This window comes from Choloepus didactylus, chromosome 13 (assembly GCF_015220235.1).
Source record: "Choloepus didactylus isolate mChoDid1 chromosome 13, mChoDid1.pri, whole genome shotgun sequence".
NCBI classification, from domain to species: domain Eukaryota; kingdom Metazoa; phylum Chordata; class Mammalia; order Pilosa; family Megalonychidae; genus Choloepus; species Choloepus didactylus.
In genome coordinates, this window is record NC_051319.1 from 73,348,035 (window position 1) to 73,361,575 (window position 13,541).

At 36.6% G+C, this 13,541-nt stretch overlaps 1 protein-coding gene across 1 annotated transcript in view; it reads right to left on the reverse strand.

Annotated features, from left to right (window-relative positions):
* The window catches only part of MEIKIN (meiotic kinetochore factor), a 172,422-nt gene that overhangs the window by 137,685 nt on the left and 21,196 nt on the right, over positions 1 to 13,541 (reverse strand). Inside the window, exon 6 of the mRNA XM_037800912.1 lies at positions 4,809 to 4,928. Within this exon, the coding sequence (XP_037656840.1) occupies positions 4,809 to 4,928 (120 nt within the window). The remainder of the gene's footprint in view (positions 1 to 4,808; positions 4,929 to 13,541) is intronic.

The following is a 13,541-nucleotide window of genomic DNA, read 5'->3' on the forward strand; positions in this document are numbered from 1 at the left end:
AGGGCAATAAGATGATGGATGATAGACAGAAAGGGAGGGAGGGAGGGAGGGAAAGAAACAGCGATGTGACAGCATGTTAAATTTGGTGGATTGAGCTATCGGGGTAGGGGGTCAGGATATGATGGAATTCTGTGTATGGGGTTAGTATTGTTTTTGCAACTGTTCCTATAACTTTGAATTTATTTCAAAATAAAAAAAAAAAAGAGTTAATGTCACCCAAGGACTTGCATTCTATTCTGGAGAGATTTAGTGTGCTTCCGCTTGTACACAGGACAGCGGTGTATTGTTAGATGAAATATGTCTGTTATTATTCTCTATTTAGAGATAAAGTGTGGTTTAAGGTGATGTGTATAACTGCCAAGTTGACAACGGGTGGACTGTGATGGTTAGGTTCATGTGTCAACTTGGCCAAGTGATTATGTCCAGGTATCTGGTCAAGCAAGCACTGGTCTAACCATTACTGCAAGGACATTTGTAGCTGGTTAATAAACCAGAAAGCTGGTTTATTAAATAAATCATCAGTCAGTTGGCTGCAGCTGTGACTGATCACATCAATGAAGGGCATGTCTTCCACAATGAGAATGCAATCAGCTGGATTTAATCCAATCAATTGAAGACTTTTAAGCATACAGATAGAGGACCTTCACTTCTTCTTTGGCTGATCAGAGAAGCATTTCATGAGGAGTTCATCAAAGTTGCCAGTTCATTCCTGAGGAGTTCATTGAACATGTTCATCAAAGATGCTAGTTTGCTGCCTGGGGAGTTCATCAAACATCTCCATTGGAGTTTCCAATTTGCTGCCTGCCCTAAAGAATTTGGACTCATGCATACCTACAGGTGCATGAGACACTTTTATAAAATCTTATAATTATAGATATCTCTTGTTGGTTCTGTTTCCCTAGAGAACCCTAATTAATATACCTTGCAACCAAGAGTCCTGTTTCTGGGGACTACAGACAAAGTGATTTACTCCTTTTCCTTAGCCATAAAGTAGAGTTTTGAATAAAAATTTTAAATATCACACACACAAAAAAAGAGACAGGCTGCTTCTTGGACACGTTATATCAGCAAAGGAGCTGGCACACTAAACATATTAAAGCAGATGCTCCTAACACTGTTAGAAATAATGCCATCCAGACAGTTGTCAACTTTCCCATAAGGGACTTCCAAGTCGATGCTTAGTTTTTTTGGCTGATATTCCCTTATTTAGCATGGCAGATTCTAGGAGGTTAGCTGACAACATTCATTTCTACCACTTCTCCCCATTTTTCCATTTTCCCTTGCCTTCGACCACTATACAGGCTAGAAAAGCAAAATACTTGGTTTCCCATCCTCCCTGGCTGCAGGTGGATATATGACCCAGCCTGGCCAACAAATTTGAATAGAAATATGCTGGGGCATTGCTGAGAAAGCATTTGCTCTTCTGATAAAAGAAACATGCATGATGTAATGGTGCCTAAGAGTCTCCCCCTGAGTATCTCTTTGTTGCTCAGATGTGGCCCTCTCTCTCTCTAACTGAGCCATCTCGACAGGTGAACTCACTGCCCTCCCCCCTACATGGGACTCGACTCCCAGGGGTGTAAATCTCCCTGGCAATGCAGAATATGACTCCCAGGGATGAATGCAGACCCGGCATCGTGGGACTGAGAGTATCTTCTTCACCAAAAGGGGGATGCAAAATGAGACAAAATAGTTTCAGTGGCTGAGAGATTTCAAATGGAGTCAAGAGGTCACTCTGGTGGACATTCTTATGCACTATATAGATAACACCTCTTAGGTTTTAATGTATTGGAATAGCTAGAAGTAAATACCTGAAACTACCAAACTCCAACCCAGCAGTCTGGACTCCTGAAGACAATTATATAATAATGTATATTACAAAGGGTGACAGTGTGATTGTGAAGACCTTGTGGATCACACCCCCTTTATCTAGTGTATGGATGAGTAGAAAAATGGGGATAAAAACTAAAGGACAAATGGGGTGGGATGGGGGGATGATTTGGGTGTCCTTTTTTCACTTTTATTTTTTATTGTTCTGGTTCTTTCTGATGTAAGAAAAATGTTCAGAGATAGATTGTGGTGATGAATGCATAACTATGTTATCATACTGTGGACAGTGGATTGTATACCATGGATGATTGTATGGTGTGTGAATGTATTTCAATAAAACCGAATTTAATAAAAAAATAAAAAATAAAAAATAAATTAAAAAAAAAAAAGAAACATGCATGGCTGGCACTACCCTTTCTCACTCTTTCTCCCCGGAGCACGGCTGTGATGCGCTGGAGGTTCAGCAACCATCTTACAATTATGGGGCAACAAGCCAAACACACTTGGTACCAGAAATACAAAAAGAAACTAAGATCTTGATGATATTAGTAAGCTAGCCCTGAACTTGTATGGGAGAAAAATGAACCCAATGTAATTAAAACTTTTTGCATGACAAAAACACCATAAACAAAAAGAAAACTGATAAACTTCACAAATACATACCGTAGACAAAAGGCTAATATCCTTAATATAGAAAGAACTCTTTAAAAATGAGGGTCAAGGGACCAAAACCCAATAGTAAAACAGGAAAAAGGCATTAACAGAAAATTCACACACACAAAAATAAAATAAAATAAAAATAATCCTCAAACATACAAAATATTCAAACTCATTGTTTAAGGAGAAACATGCAAATTAAAACAACACTGAGATGCCATTTCTCATTCATCCAGGTAGCAAAAATTTTTTTAATGTGACAACACATTCTTTTTACAGAGTATATGGGGAAACAGACACTCTCATACACTGCTGATAGGAACACAAACTGATAAAATCCTTTTGGAGGAAATTTGGCAATGGCTAACAAACTATATATATATACACCTACCTTTTAATCCAGAAAATTCACTTCTAGAAATCTACCCTGAAGATACCTGTTCAACACTATGAAAATATATATTATAAGTTTATCCATTGCAGCATTGTTTCAAATGGCAAAATACTGGGAAAAAAACTAAAAGTCAAATTCACAGGACAGTGGTTGAATAAACTAAGGTACATCTACACACGTAAAAAAAAAAAAAATGAGGAAGACATCTACAAACTGAAACAAAATGATTTCCAGTATATACTGCTAAATGAATAAACAAAGTAAAAAAGAGCTTCTATATAAACACACTTTCTTTCATGTAATGAAGAAGGGAATATAAGAAAATACAACAGGTATCTGTTCATTTGTGCAAAAGAAATACAGGAAGGATTAACCAGAAACTAAAGAGATTGTTACCGACAGGCGTAGGTGGAAAAGGAGTAGAAAGAAGATGGGAGTGGGCTCAGAGTAGCGAGGATGAGAAAGGAGGAAGTGATAATTTTCTGAGAATATCTTTTTGTACAACTATGACTCTTAGGATCATAGTAATGTTTCACATACCTTCACATATTCCCGAATAAATAATTAAAACCAAACAGGATCTAAAGGGAACTCAAAATTGAATACAACAGTAACAAATAAACCTAATTGTATAACAAATGAATAAAAGCCACACTGAAGGAGAGGAGAGGGAAAAAAAATACCTAAGTAACTTTGGAAAATAGTATTTTGATTGGATACTATAAGGCTAAAGACAAAAGGAACTATATACATAAATGCTACAATCTGGTTAGTAAATGTGTTTCTTACAGGGTAAGTGTTAGCATTTCTGTAACAACATTATGTGTGTACCAGAATTAAATAAGGAAATGATAGTATTGGATTTTAATCCATAAAATAAAATAATTATCCATGAGTCCATATGGATAGCAAATAAATAAATAAATGGAGGGAGAGAGAAAGTTCTTCCTTTACAATAGAATGGTAATTAATAAATTTAGACAGAAAGAGTAAAATAGAAAATAATCTTTAGATGAATACTACAGTAATAGCTGTTACAGTCAAGATCCTCTGATGTCTGCTAAAATTAGTGAAAAAAAGTTAGAGGAGAAACAGCATTTGAGGGGTTTTAAAGTATAGTTCCCTAGACATTTAGTAATTACAAAGAGAAAATAGTAACTTTACAGCAGAGAAATCCAGCAGACACCACCTTAACCAAGTGACAAAGTTTAACATCACCAGTAATAAGAACTCCTTGATAAAATACATTGGGAAGGATGCATCATGATTTCTATGGTATTCCTACCAAAAATTGCATAATCTCATTCCAATCATGAGAAAATACCAGAAAAACTCAAACTGAGTGACATTCTACAAAATGATTGCTCAAAATTATGAAAGGCAAGAAAAGACTGAGGAACTGTTACAGAATGCAGGAGACTAAGGAGAAATAACAATTGAATGCAATGTGGGATCCTAGATAGTCTCTGAAACAGAAAAAAGCATTAGTGGAAAATCTGGTGAAATTTGAATAAGGTCTGTAGTTTAGTTAATAGTTTTATATCCATGTTCATTTCCTGGTTCTAATATTGTTCCACTGTTATGTAAATTACTAAAATTAGGGAAAGCTGAGTGTGATGTATATAAGAATCCTCTGTACTATTTTTCCAACTTTTAAGTCTAAAATTAGTTCAAAACAAAAAGTTATAAAAAAGTAAACCCATATGTGTTTAAGCTATTAGTCAATACTATGGTCAATTAATAAATAATGTTATTATTTATAGCCAAAGGCAATCCTAACTAATAAATTTAAAAAATCTTCTATTTATTCACATTATTAAAACTGCAATAATAGAAATCATTCAAGAGAAAAACATAAACGTTGTATTTCCAACATAAATGAGGGATTTTTGCCCATGTAACATGAGAAAAGAGAACAAAAGCTCACCTAAAATTGCAGAGAGATTTGAAAACTGTAGTGCCTTCTCTACTGCTACTGCTTTACTTGTATCCAGAAGGGTAGAATTCCTGCACTGCATATGTTCTTCCAACTTGGTACACTCCCAATCTAAACAACAAGCAGGAGAAAATGGCATCAAATTTAGAAGCGCAGCACACAGCAGCAGGCTACCTTTTTCTCTTACTTAGAACCCCAGCCCATGCCCAAACTACGGTAACTGAAGAGGCTTTTGGGTGACACAGAAAGAAAAGACAAACTTTAATAGCATCAGAATAATAAATCCAGGATAGCAAATATTCTTTGGTCTATTCCGGTTCTCTCACCCTGCCATCCTTCCTAGGTTTTTACCCCGTAAAGATTATTGACCTAAGGGCAGTATACATGGGAGCTGGCTCTCATATTTTATGGACACATTATACCTCTCTCCCATTAAATATCCTATCACTAAAAAGCATACTCACATTGCTATTTCTTGATGTCAATTTTAAGCTTTCCATTGAATTCTCACTATGAAAGAATGAATCTGTTCCCTAGTATATATCCTTACCCCATTTATCTCACTCTTCCCTTGTCTCCAATTGTTACATTGTATATTTAGTTGGATCAATATCCAATGTAGACATCATGATAATAAAATGCTATAAAAATGCTATTCATTCTTATGGTAAACTACAATACTTTTTGCTTTTGCTGGAGTTAATAGTGTTTTATTTTCCATTTGTTTAGTTTCTTATTTATTCCCAAACTCTATCAAATTATATATATCTATTCTGTTTATTCCAGTCTCTGGTGTCCTGAAGTTTCATAATGCAATACCTTGGTGTTTTTTTCAACTATTGCGTTGGGTACACTCTTGGCTCTTTTAATCCAAGGAAATCATATTTTTAGTTCCAGAAAACATTCTTAATTTAACTATATTCCTCCCTCTCTTTTCTTCATTATCCCTTTCTGGAACTCCTATTATTTATAGTTGGACTTTCTGTACTGCTTCTCTATCTTTTCTCCAAATTTCTTTCTTTTTGCTGCTTAAAAAACTATTTCTGCTTGGTGTCTTTTCTTGTTTCAGTTTTTAAAAACTGAATATTTAATATATTTATAAGAATAGAAGGAATGCAACAAAGGGTAGAATTTTATAATGTACATTGGATATTTATGTAAAAGATGTTTTATTCTCCAAAGAAGTTTCTTCTATTTTCCCTTGTCTCTTACATCTTCCTCAGAGTAAGAAACAGTGATTACTATTCTCTTAGATAAACTGCTCCATTGTGTTGGAAAGTAATTTTTTTCTTCATTATCATCTCCCAAAACTCTACCCTTCATTTCACCACATTGTTTTACAGTAAAATTGTACTCCATTTGAATTAGAAGAGCCCAAAGAAGTTAGAGTAAACAGCAGTCATATTCATGTGAATGAATGTTAGAGGCCCAAGGATTTCTGAGTATTGATTTAGTAATGAAGATGTCTACTGGCACCAACCTTCTATTTATTCATATTATTAAAATTGCAATAATAGAAATGAAAGCTACTCTAATGAAAATGGCAGGAACAAGGTCATTAAATATAACTAAATATATTTGAAATATAAATAATATGTATTTCCTGATTAGTATCAGGTAAGTATTTAAATTACCTATTCTGAGTTCTGGTCTGCAAGAAAAAAGTGACAGGCAATTACAAGGAAGACAATCACAATTATCAAGTTCATTTTTTAATGCATTTTTTATTGTGAACTTTAACATATATACATACAGTGATAACTTTCAAAGTACAGTTTCACAAGTAGAGAGCAAATTTCAAAGAATGTCATGGGTCACAGTTCCACAACTTTAGCTATTTCCAGTATTGTAAAATATAACATATATACAGAAAGGTGTTAACTTTTGATGTACAGCTCAACAAGCAGTTATATAAATAATTTCAAAACTTGTTATGGGTTACAGTTCCACAGTTTCAGTTCTTTCCTTATTATGAAATACAGGGTATATATAGAAAGGTGAAGACTTTCAAAGCACAATTCAATGTGTAGCTATAGAGTAAATTTCAAAGAATGTTATAGGCTACAGTTCCACCATGTCATTTACCTCCTTCCAGCTATTCCCAACACCCCAGCATCTAAAAAAAAATACATATATATATATTTATATAAAGTTTCAGTATTCATAGACCTTTGTTAAATCTTGTTTGTTGCTACCCCTTCCTCTCACTTAATCTCTTTCTCCATCTTCAGGGGTGTCTACGCATTGACCTCCCTAACTTTTTCATATTGAAAGGGGTTATCAACCATATGGGGAAGGGGGCTGCATCTGATTGTTGTTCTTAAAGAGGCTGCTGCTTCTGGGTTTTAGGACTTGTCTGGTATAGGAACACTCTGGTGGATGTAAGTTTCTTAAAGATAAGACTTAGTGAGTGAACCTTTTATAGAATATCAGGTAGGGACCTAGGTACTTGGGGACTACTTTTGGTAATGGCATGTCATACTGTGGCCATTTGGGATGTCTAGCTGGAGCTTGCATAAGAGAAACCTCCAGGATAGGCTCTTGACTCTATTTGGGATCTCTCAGCCACTGTAATCTTAGCTTGTTACCTTTCTTTCTCCCCCTTTTGGTCAAGTAGGCATTTTCAATCCCTCACTGCCAGGGCCAGGCTCATTCCTGGGAGTCATGTCCCACGTCGCTGGGGAGATTCATTCCTCTGGGAGTCATGTCCCTCGTGGCGGTGGTGGGGGGGGGTGTTAATGGATTTGTTTGCTTGGAGAGTTGGACTTACAGAAAGGCCACATCTGAGAAACAAAAGAGGTTCCTCGGAGGTGCCTCGTAGGCATAACATTTACAGCCCTAAGTTTCACAAGAGCAACCTGACCATTCCCATACTATTAAGTTCATCCTTATTATCATATCTGTACATATTAGATTATCATTCCCCCTTCACTAGCTTCTGTCTATCTCTAGGTCCCCTATATTCTACATTATAAGACACTAATTTTACATATTTCATAGAGTTTCACATTAGTGGTAACATACAATATCTCTCCTTTTCTGTCTGGCTTATTTCTCTCAGCATTATGTCTTCAAGATTCATCCATATTGTCATATGTTTCAGAACCTCATTCCTTCTTACTGCCACATAGTATTTCATCGTATGTATATACCACATTTTGTTTATCCACTCATCTGCTAAAGGACATTTAGATTGTTTCCATCTCTTAGAAATTGTGAACAATGCTGCTATGAACATCGGTGTGCAAATATCTGTTCATGTCACTGCTTTCAGATCTTCTGGGTATATACCAAGAAGTGAAATTGCTGGATCTTAGGGTAAATTGATACCTAGTTTTCAAAGGAACATCCAAACTGTCTTCCACAGTGGTTGTATCATTATACAGTCCCACCAGCAATGAGTAAGTGTTCCAATTTCTCCACATTTTCTCCAGCATTTGTAGTCTTCTGTTTGTTTAATGGCAGCCATTCTTATTGGTGTGAGATGATATCTCATTGTGGTCTTCATTTTCATTTCCCTAATAGCTAGTGAAGACGAACATTTTTTCCTTGTGTTTTTAGCCATTTATATTTTCTCTTCAGAGAAATGTCTTTTCATATCTTTTGCCCATCTTATAATTGGGCTGTTTGTACTACTGTTGAGTTGTACAATTTCTTTATATATGCAAGATATCACTCTCTTATCAGATATATGGTTTACAAATACTTTCTCCCATTGAGTTGGCTGCCTCTCCACCTTTTTGACAAATTCCTTTGAGGTACAGAAGCTTTCAATTTTGAGGAGTTCCCATTTATCTATTTTTTCTTTTGTTGCTTGTGCTTTGTGTGTAAGGTCTAAGAAGCTACCTCCTAATACTAGGTCTTGAAGATGTTTCCCTACATTATCTTCTAGGAGTTTTATGGTACTCTCCCCTATATGGAGGTCTTTGATCCACATTGAGTTAATTTTTGTATAGGGTGTGTGGTAGGAGGCCTCTTTAATTCCTCTGGATATAGATATCCAGTTCACCCAGTCCCATTTGTTGAAGAGACTGTTCTGTTCCAGTTCAGTGGATTTGGGGGCCTTATCAAATCAGATGACTGTAGATCTGGGGGTCAATTTCCAAATTCTCAATTTTATTCCATTGATCAATATGTCTTCTTCGTGCCAATACCATGCTGTTTTGACTACTGTGGTTTTATAGTAGGCTTCAAAGTCAAGAAGTGTAAGTCTTCCCATTTAGTTTTTCTTTTTTAAAATGTTTTTATTAATTTGAGGCCCATTTCCCTTCCAAATAAATTTGATAGCTAGCTTTTCCAAGTCTGAGAAGTAGGTTGTTGCAATTTTGATTGGAATTGCATTGAATCTGTAGATCAGTTTGGGTAGGATTGACATCATAACGATGTTTAGTTTAAACATCCTATCCAGGAACAAGGACTATCTTTAGGCCCCCTTTATTTCTTTTAGTAAAGTTACATAATTTTCTGTGTAGCTCTTTTACATCCTTGGCTAAGTTTACCCCTAGGTACTTGATTTTTTTTAGTTGCTATTGTGAATGGAATGTTTTTCTAGAGCGTCTCTTCAGTTAGGTCATTTCTAATGTATAGGAATATTACTGACTTATGTGCTTTAATCTTGTATCCCACCATTTTGCTGAATTTGTTTATTAGCTCAAGTAGCTGTGTCATTGATACCTCAGGAATATCGAAACATGAGACCATATCATGACAGTTTTACTCTTCCCTTTCCAGTTTAGATGCCTTTTATTTCTTTGTTTTGCCAGATTGCTCTGACTAGCACTTCTAGCACAATGTTGAATAATAACGATGACAGCGGGTAGCCTTGTCTCGTTCCTGATCTTAGAGGGAAGGCTTTCAGGCTCTAACTATTGAGTACCATGCTGGCTGTGGGTTTTTCATGTATGTTCTTTATCATATTGAGGAAGTTTCCTTCATTTCCTGCCTTTTGAAGTGTTTTTCTCAAAAAACAATGCTGAATTTTGTAGAATGCTTTTTCTGCATCTACTGAGATGATCATTTGATTTTTCCCTTTTGATTTGTTAATGTGTTGTGTTACATTGATTGATTTTCTTATGTTGAACAAAACCCTGCATGCCTGGGATGAACCCCAGTTGGTCATGGTGTATGATTTTTTTAATGTGTCTTTGGATTTGATTTGCAAGTATTTTGTTGAAAACTTTTGCATCTGTATGCATGAGGGAGACTGGCCTGTAGTTGTCCTTTCTTGTAGCATCTTTATCTGGTTTTGGTATTAGAGTGATGTTGGCCTCATAAAATGAGGTAGGTAGTGCTCCATTTTCTTCAATTTTTTTGAAAGAGTTTGAGGAGGAATGGTGGCAGTTCTTTTTGGAAAGTTTAGTAAAATTCCCCAGTGAATCCAAGTGGCCCTGGGCTTTTATTTGTAGGAAGCTTTTTGATGACTGATTGGATCTCTTTACTTGTGATTGGTTTGTTGAGGTCTTCTATTTCTTCTCTGTTCAGTCTAGGCTGTTCATGTGTGTGCCAGTTTGAAGGTATTATGTCCCCCAGAAAAAGCCATGTACTTTGATGCAGTCTCGTGGGGCAGACATTTTAGCGCTGATTAGATTGGAGTCCTTTGGGTATTTCCATGGAGATGTGACCCACCCAACTGTATGTGATAACCCTGATGAGATAATTTCCATGAAGGTGTGGCCCCACCCATTCAGGGTGGGTCTTGATTATTGGAGCGGTATATGGGCTCAGACAGAAGGAGCAGGCTTGCCACAGCCAAGAGTACTCTTTGAAGAATGCACAGGAGCTACAGATGAGAGACATTTTGAGGATGGCTGTTGAAAGCAGACTTTTGCTCCAGAGAAGCTAAGAGAGGAAAAACACTCCAAGAGCAACTAAGAGTGACATTTTTAAGGAACTGCAGCTTAGAGAGGAACGTCCTGGGAGAAAGTCATTTTGAAACCAGAACTTTGGAGCAGACGCCAGACATGTGCCGTCCCAGCTAACAGAGGTTTTCTGGACATTGTTGGCCATCCTCCTAGTGAAGGTACCTGATTGCTGATGTGTTACCTTGGAAACTTTATGGCCTTAAGACTGTAACTATGTAACCAAATAAACCCCCTTTTATAAAAGCCAATCCATCTCTGGTGTTTTGCATTCCGGCAGCATTAGCAAATTAGAACAATGTGTTTCCAGGAAATTATCCATTTCCTCTAAATTGTCTAGTTTGTTGGCATATAGTCGCTCATAGTATCCTCTTAAGATTTTTAAAATATCTTTGGGATCCACAGTAATGTCCCCCCTCTCATTTACTATTTTATTTGGGTCTTCTCTCTTTCTGACTTTGTCAGTCTAGCTAAGGATTTGTCAATCTTGTTGACCTTCTCAAAGAACCAACTTTTGGTTTTATTTATTCTATTTTTTTTTCTTTGGTTCTCCATATCATTTATACTGCTTTAATCCTTGTTATGTCTTTTCTTCTACTTGTTTTAGGATTAGTTTGCTGCTCATTATCTAGCTTCTCGAGTTATTCCATTAATTCTTTGATTTCAGGTCTTTCTTCCTTTTTAATGTATGTAGTTAGAGCTATAAATTCCTTCTCCATACTGCCTTCGCTGTATCCCGTAAGTTTTGCTATGTTGTGCTCTCATTTTCATTCATCTCTAGACATTCAGCAATTTCTCTTGCAATTTCCTCTTTGATCCACTGATTGTTTAGGAGTGTGTTGTTTAACCTCCAGATATTTGTGAATGTTCTAGATCTTCGATGGTTACTGACTTCTAGTTGTATTCCATTGTGGTCAGAGAACGTGCTTTGAGTAATTTCAAGCATTTTAAATTTACTGAGGCTTGTTTTATGCAGCAGCATATGATCTATCCTGAAGAAAGTTCCATGAGCACTAGAGAAGAATGTATATCCTGGTAATTTGGGATGTAATGCTCTATAGGTGTCTGTTAAGTCTAATTGATTTATCACACTGTTTAAATTCCCAATTTCCTTATTGGTCCTGTCTGGTTGTTCTATCTATATGAGAGATTAATGTACTGAAATCTCCCAAATTATTGTGGAACTATCTATTGCTTCCTTCAGTTTTGCCATTTTTTGTCTCGTACTTTGGAACACCTTGATTGGGTGCATAAACATTTATGATTGTTATTTCTTCTACATGAACTGTCCTTTTTATTAGCATGTAGTGTCCCTTCTTTGTCTCTTATGACATCCTTGCATTTGAAGTCTATTTTATCTGAAATTAGTATTGCCATCCCTGCTTTCTTTTGGCTATAGCTTGTGCGGAATATTTTTTCCATCCTTCCACTTTCAATCTCTTTGTGTCCCTGGGTCTAAGATGAGTCTCTTATAAACAGCATATTGTTAGTTCATATTTTTTAATCCATTCTGCCAATCTGTATCTTTTAATTGGGGAGTCTAATCTGTTCACATTCAGTGTTATTCCTGTGAAGGTACTTCTTGAATCAGCCATCTTATCCTTTGGTTTTTAGTTGTCAGATGTATTCCCCACATCCTTTATTTCCTTTAAGTTACCCTTACTAAAGCTCTTCAGTTCTGTGCACTTCTCCAGCTCTCTCTCTCTCCTGTCTTTTTCTCAGCTGTTAGAGCTCCCTTTATTTTTTTTTTATCTTCATTTCATTGAGATATATTCACATACCATGCAGTCATACAAAACAAATCGTACTTTCGATTGTTTACAGTACCATTACATAGTTGTACATTCATCACCTAAATCAATCCCTGACACCTTCATTAGCACACACACAAAAATAACAAGAATAATAATTAGAGTGAAAAAGAGCAATTGAAGTAAAAAAGAGCACTGGGTACCTTTGTCTGTTTGTTTCCTTCCCCTATTTTTCTACTCATCCATCCATAAACTAGACAAAGTGGAGTGTGGTCCTTATGGCTTTCCCAATCCCATTGTCACCCCTCATAAGCTACATTTTTATACAACTGTCTTCGAGATTCATGGGTTCTGGGTTGTAGTTTGATAGTTTCAGGTATCCACCACCAGCTACCCCAATTCTTTAGAACCTAAAAAGGGTTGTCTAAAGTGTGCGTAAGAGTGCCCACCAGAGTGACCTCTCGGCTCCTTTTGGAATCTCTCTGCCACTGAAGCTTATTTCATTTCCTTTCACATCCCCCTTTTGGTCAAGAAGATGTTCTCCGTCCCATGATGCCGGGTCTACATTCCTCCCCGGGAGTCATATTCCACGTTGCCAGGGAGATTCAATCCCCTGGGTGTCTGATCCCACGTAGGGGGGAGGGCAGTGATTTCACCTTTCAAGTTGGCTTAGCCAGAGAGAGAGGGCCACATCTGAGCAACAAAGAAGCATTCGGGAGGAGGCTCTTAGGCACAATTATAGGGAGGCCTAGCCTCTCCTTTGCAGCAACCGTCTTCCCAAGGGTAAAACCTATGGTAGAGGGCTCAACCCATCAAACCACCAGTCCCCTATGTCTGTGGTCATGTTAGCAACCATGGAGGTGGGGTAGATGAATACCCCTGCATTCTCCACAGGCTCCTCAAGGGGGCACTACATCTTTTTTTTTTTTCCTTGTTTTTCTTTTTTTTTTTTTTTAACTTTCCCTTCTTTTTTAAATCAACTGTATGAAAAAAAAAAGTTAAAAAGAACACAAACATACAATAAAAGAACATTTCAAAGAGACCATAACAAGGGAGTAAGAAAAAGACAACTAACCTAAGATAACTGCTTAACTTCCAACATGTTCCTACTTTAC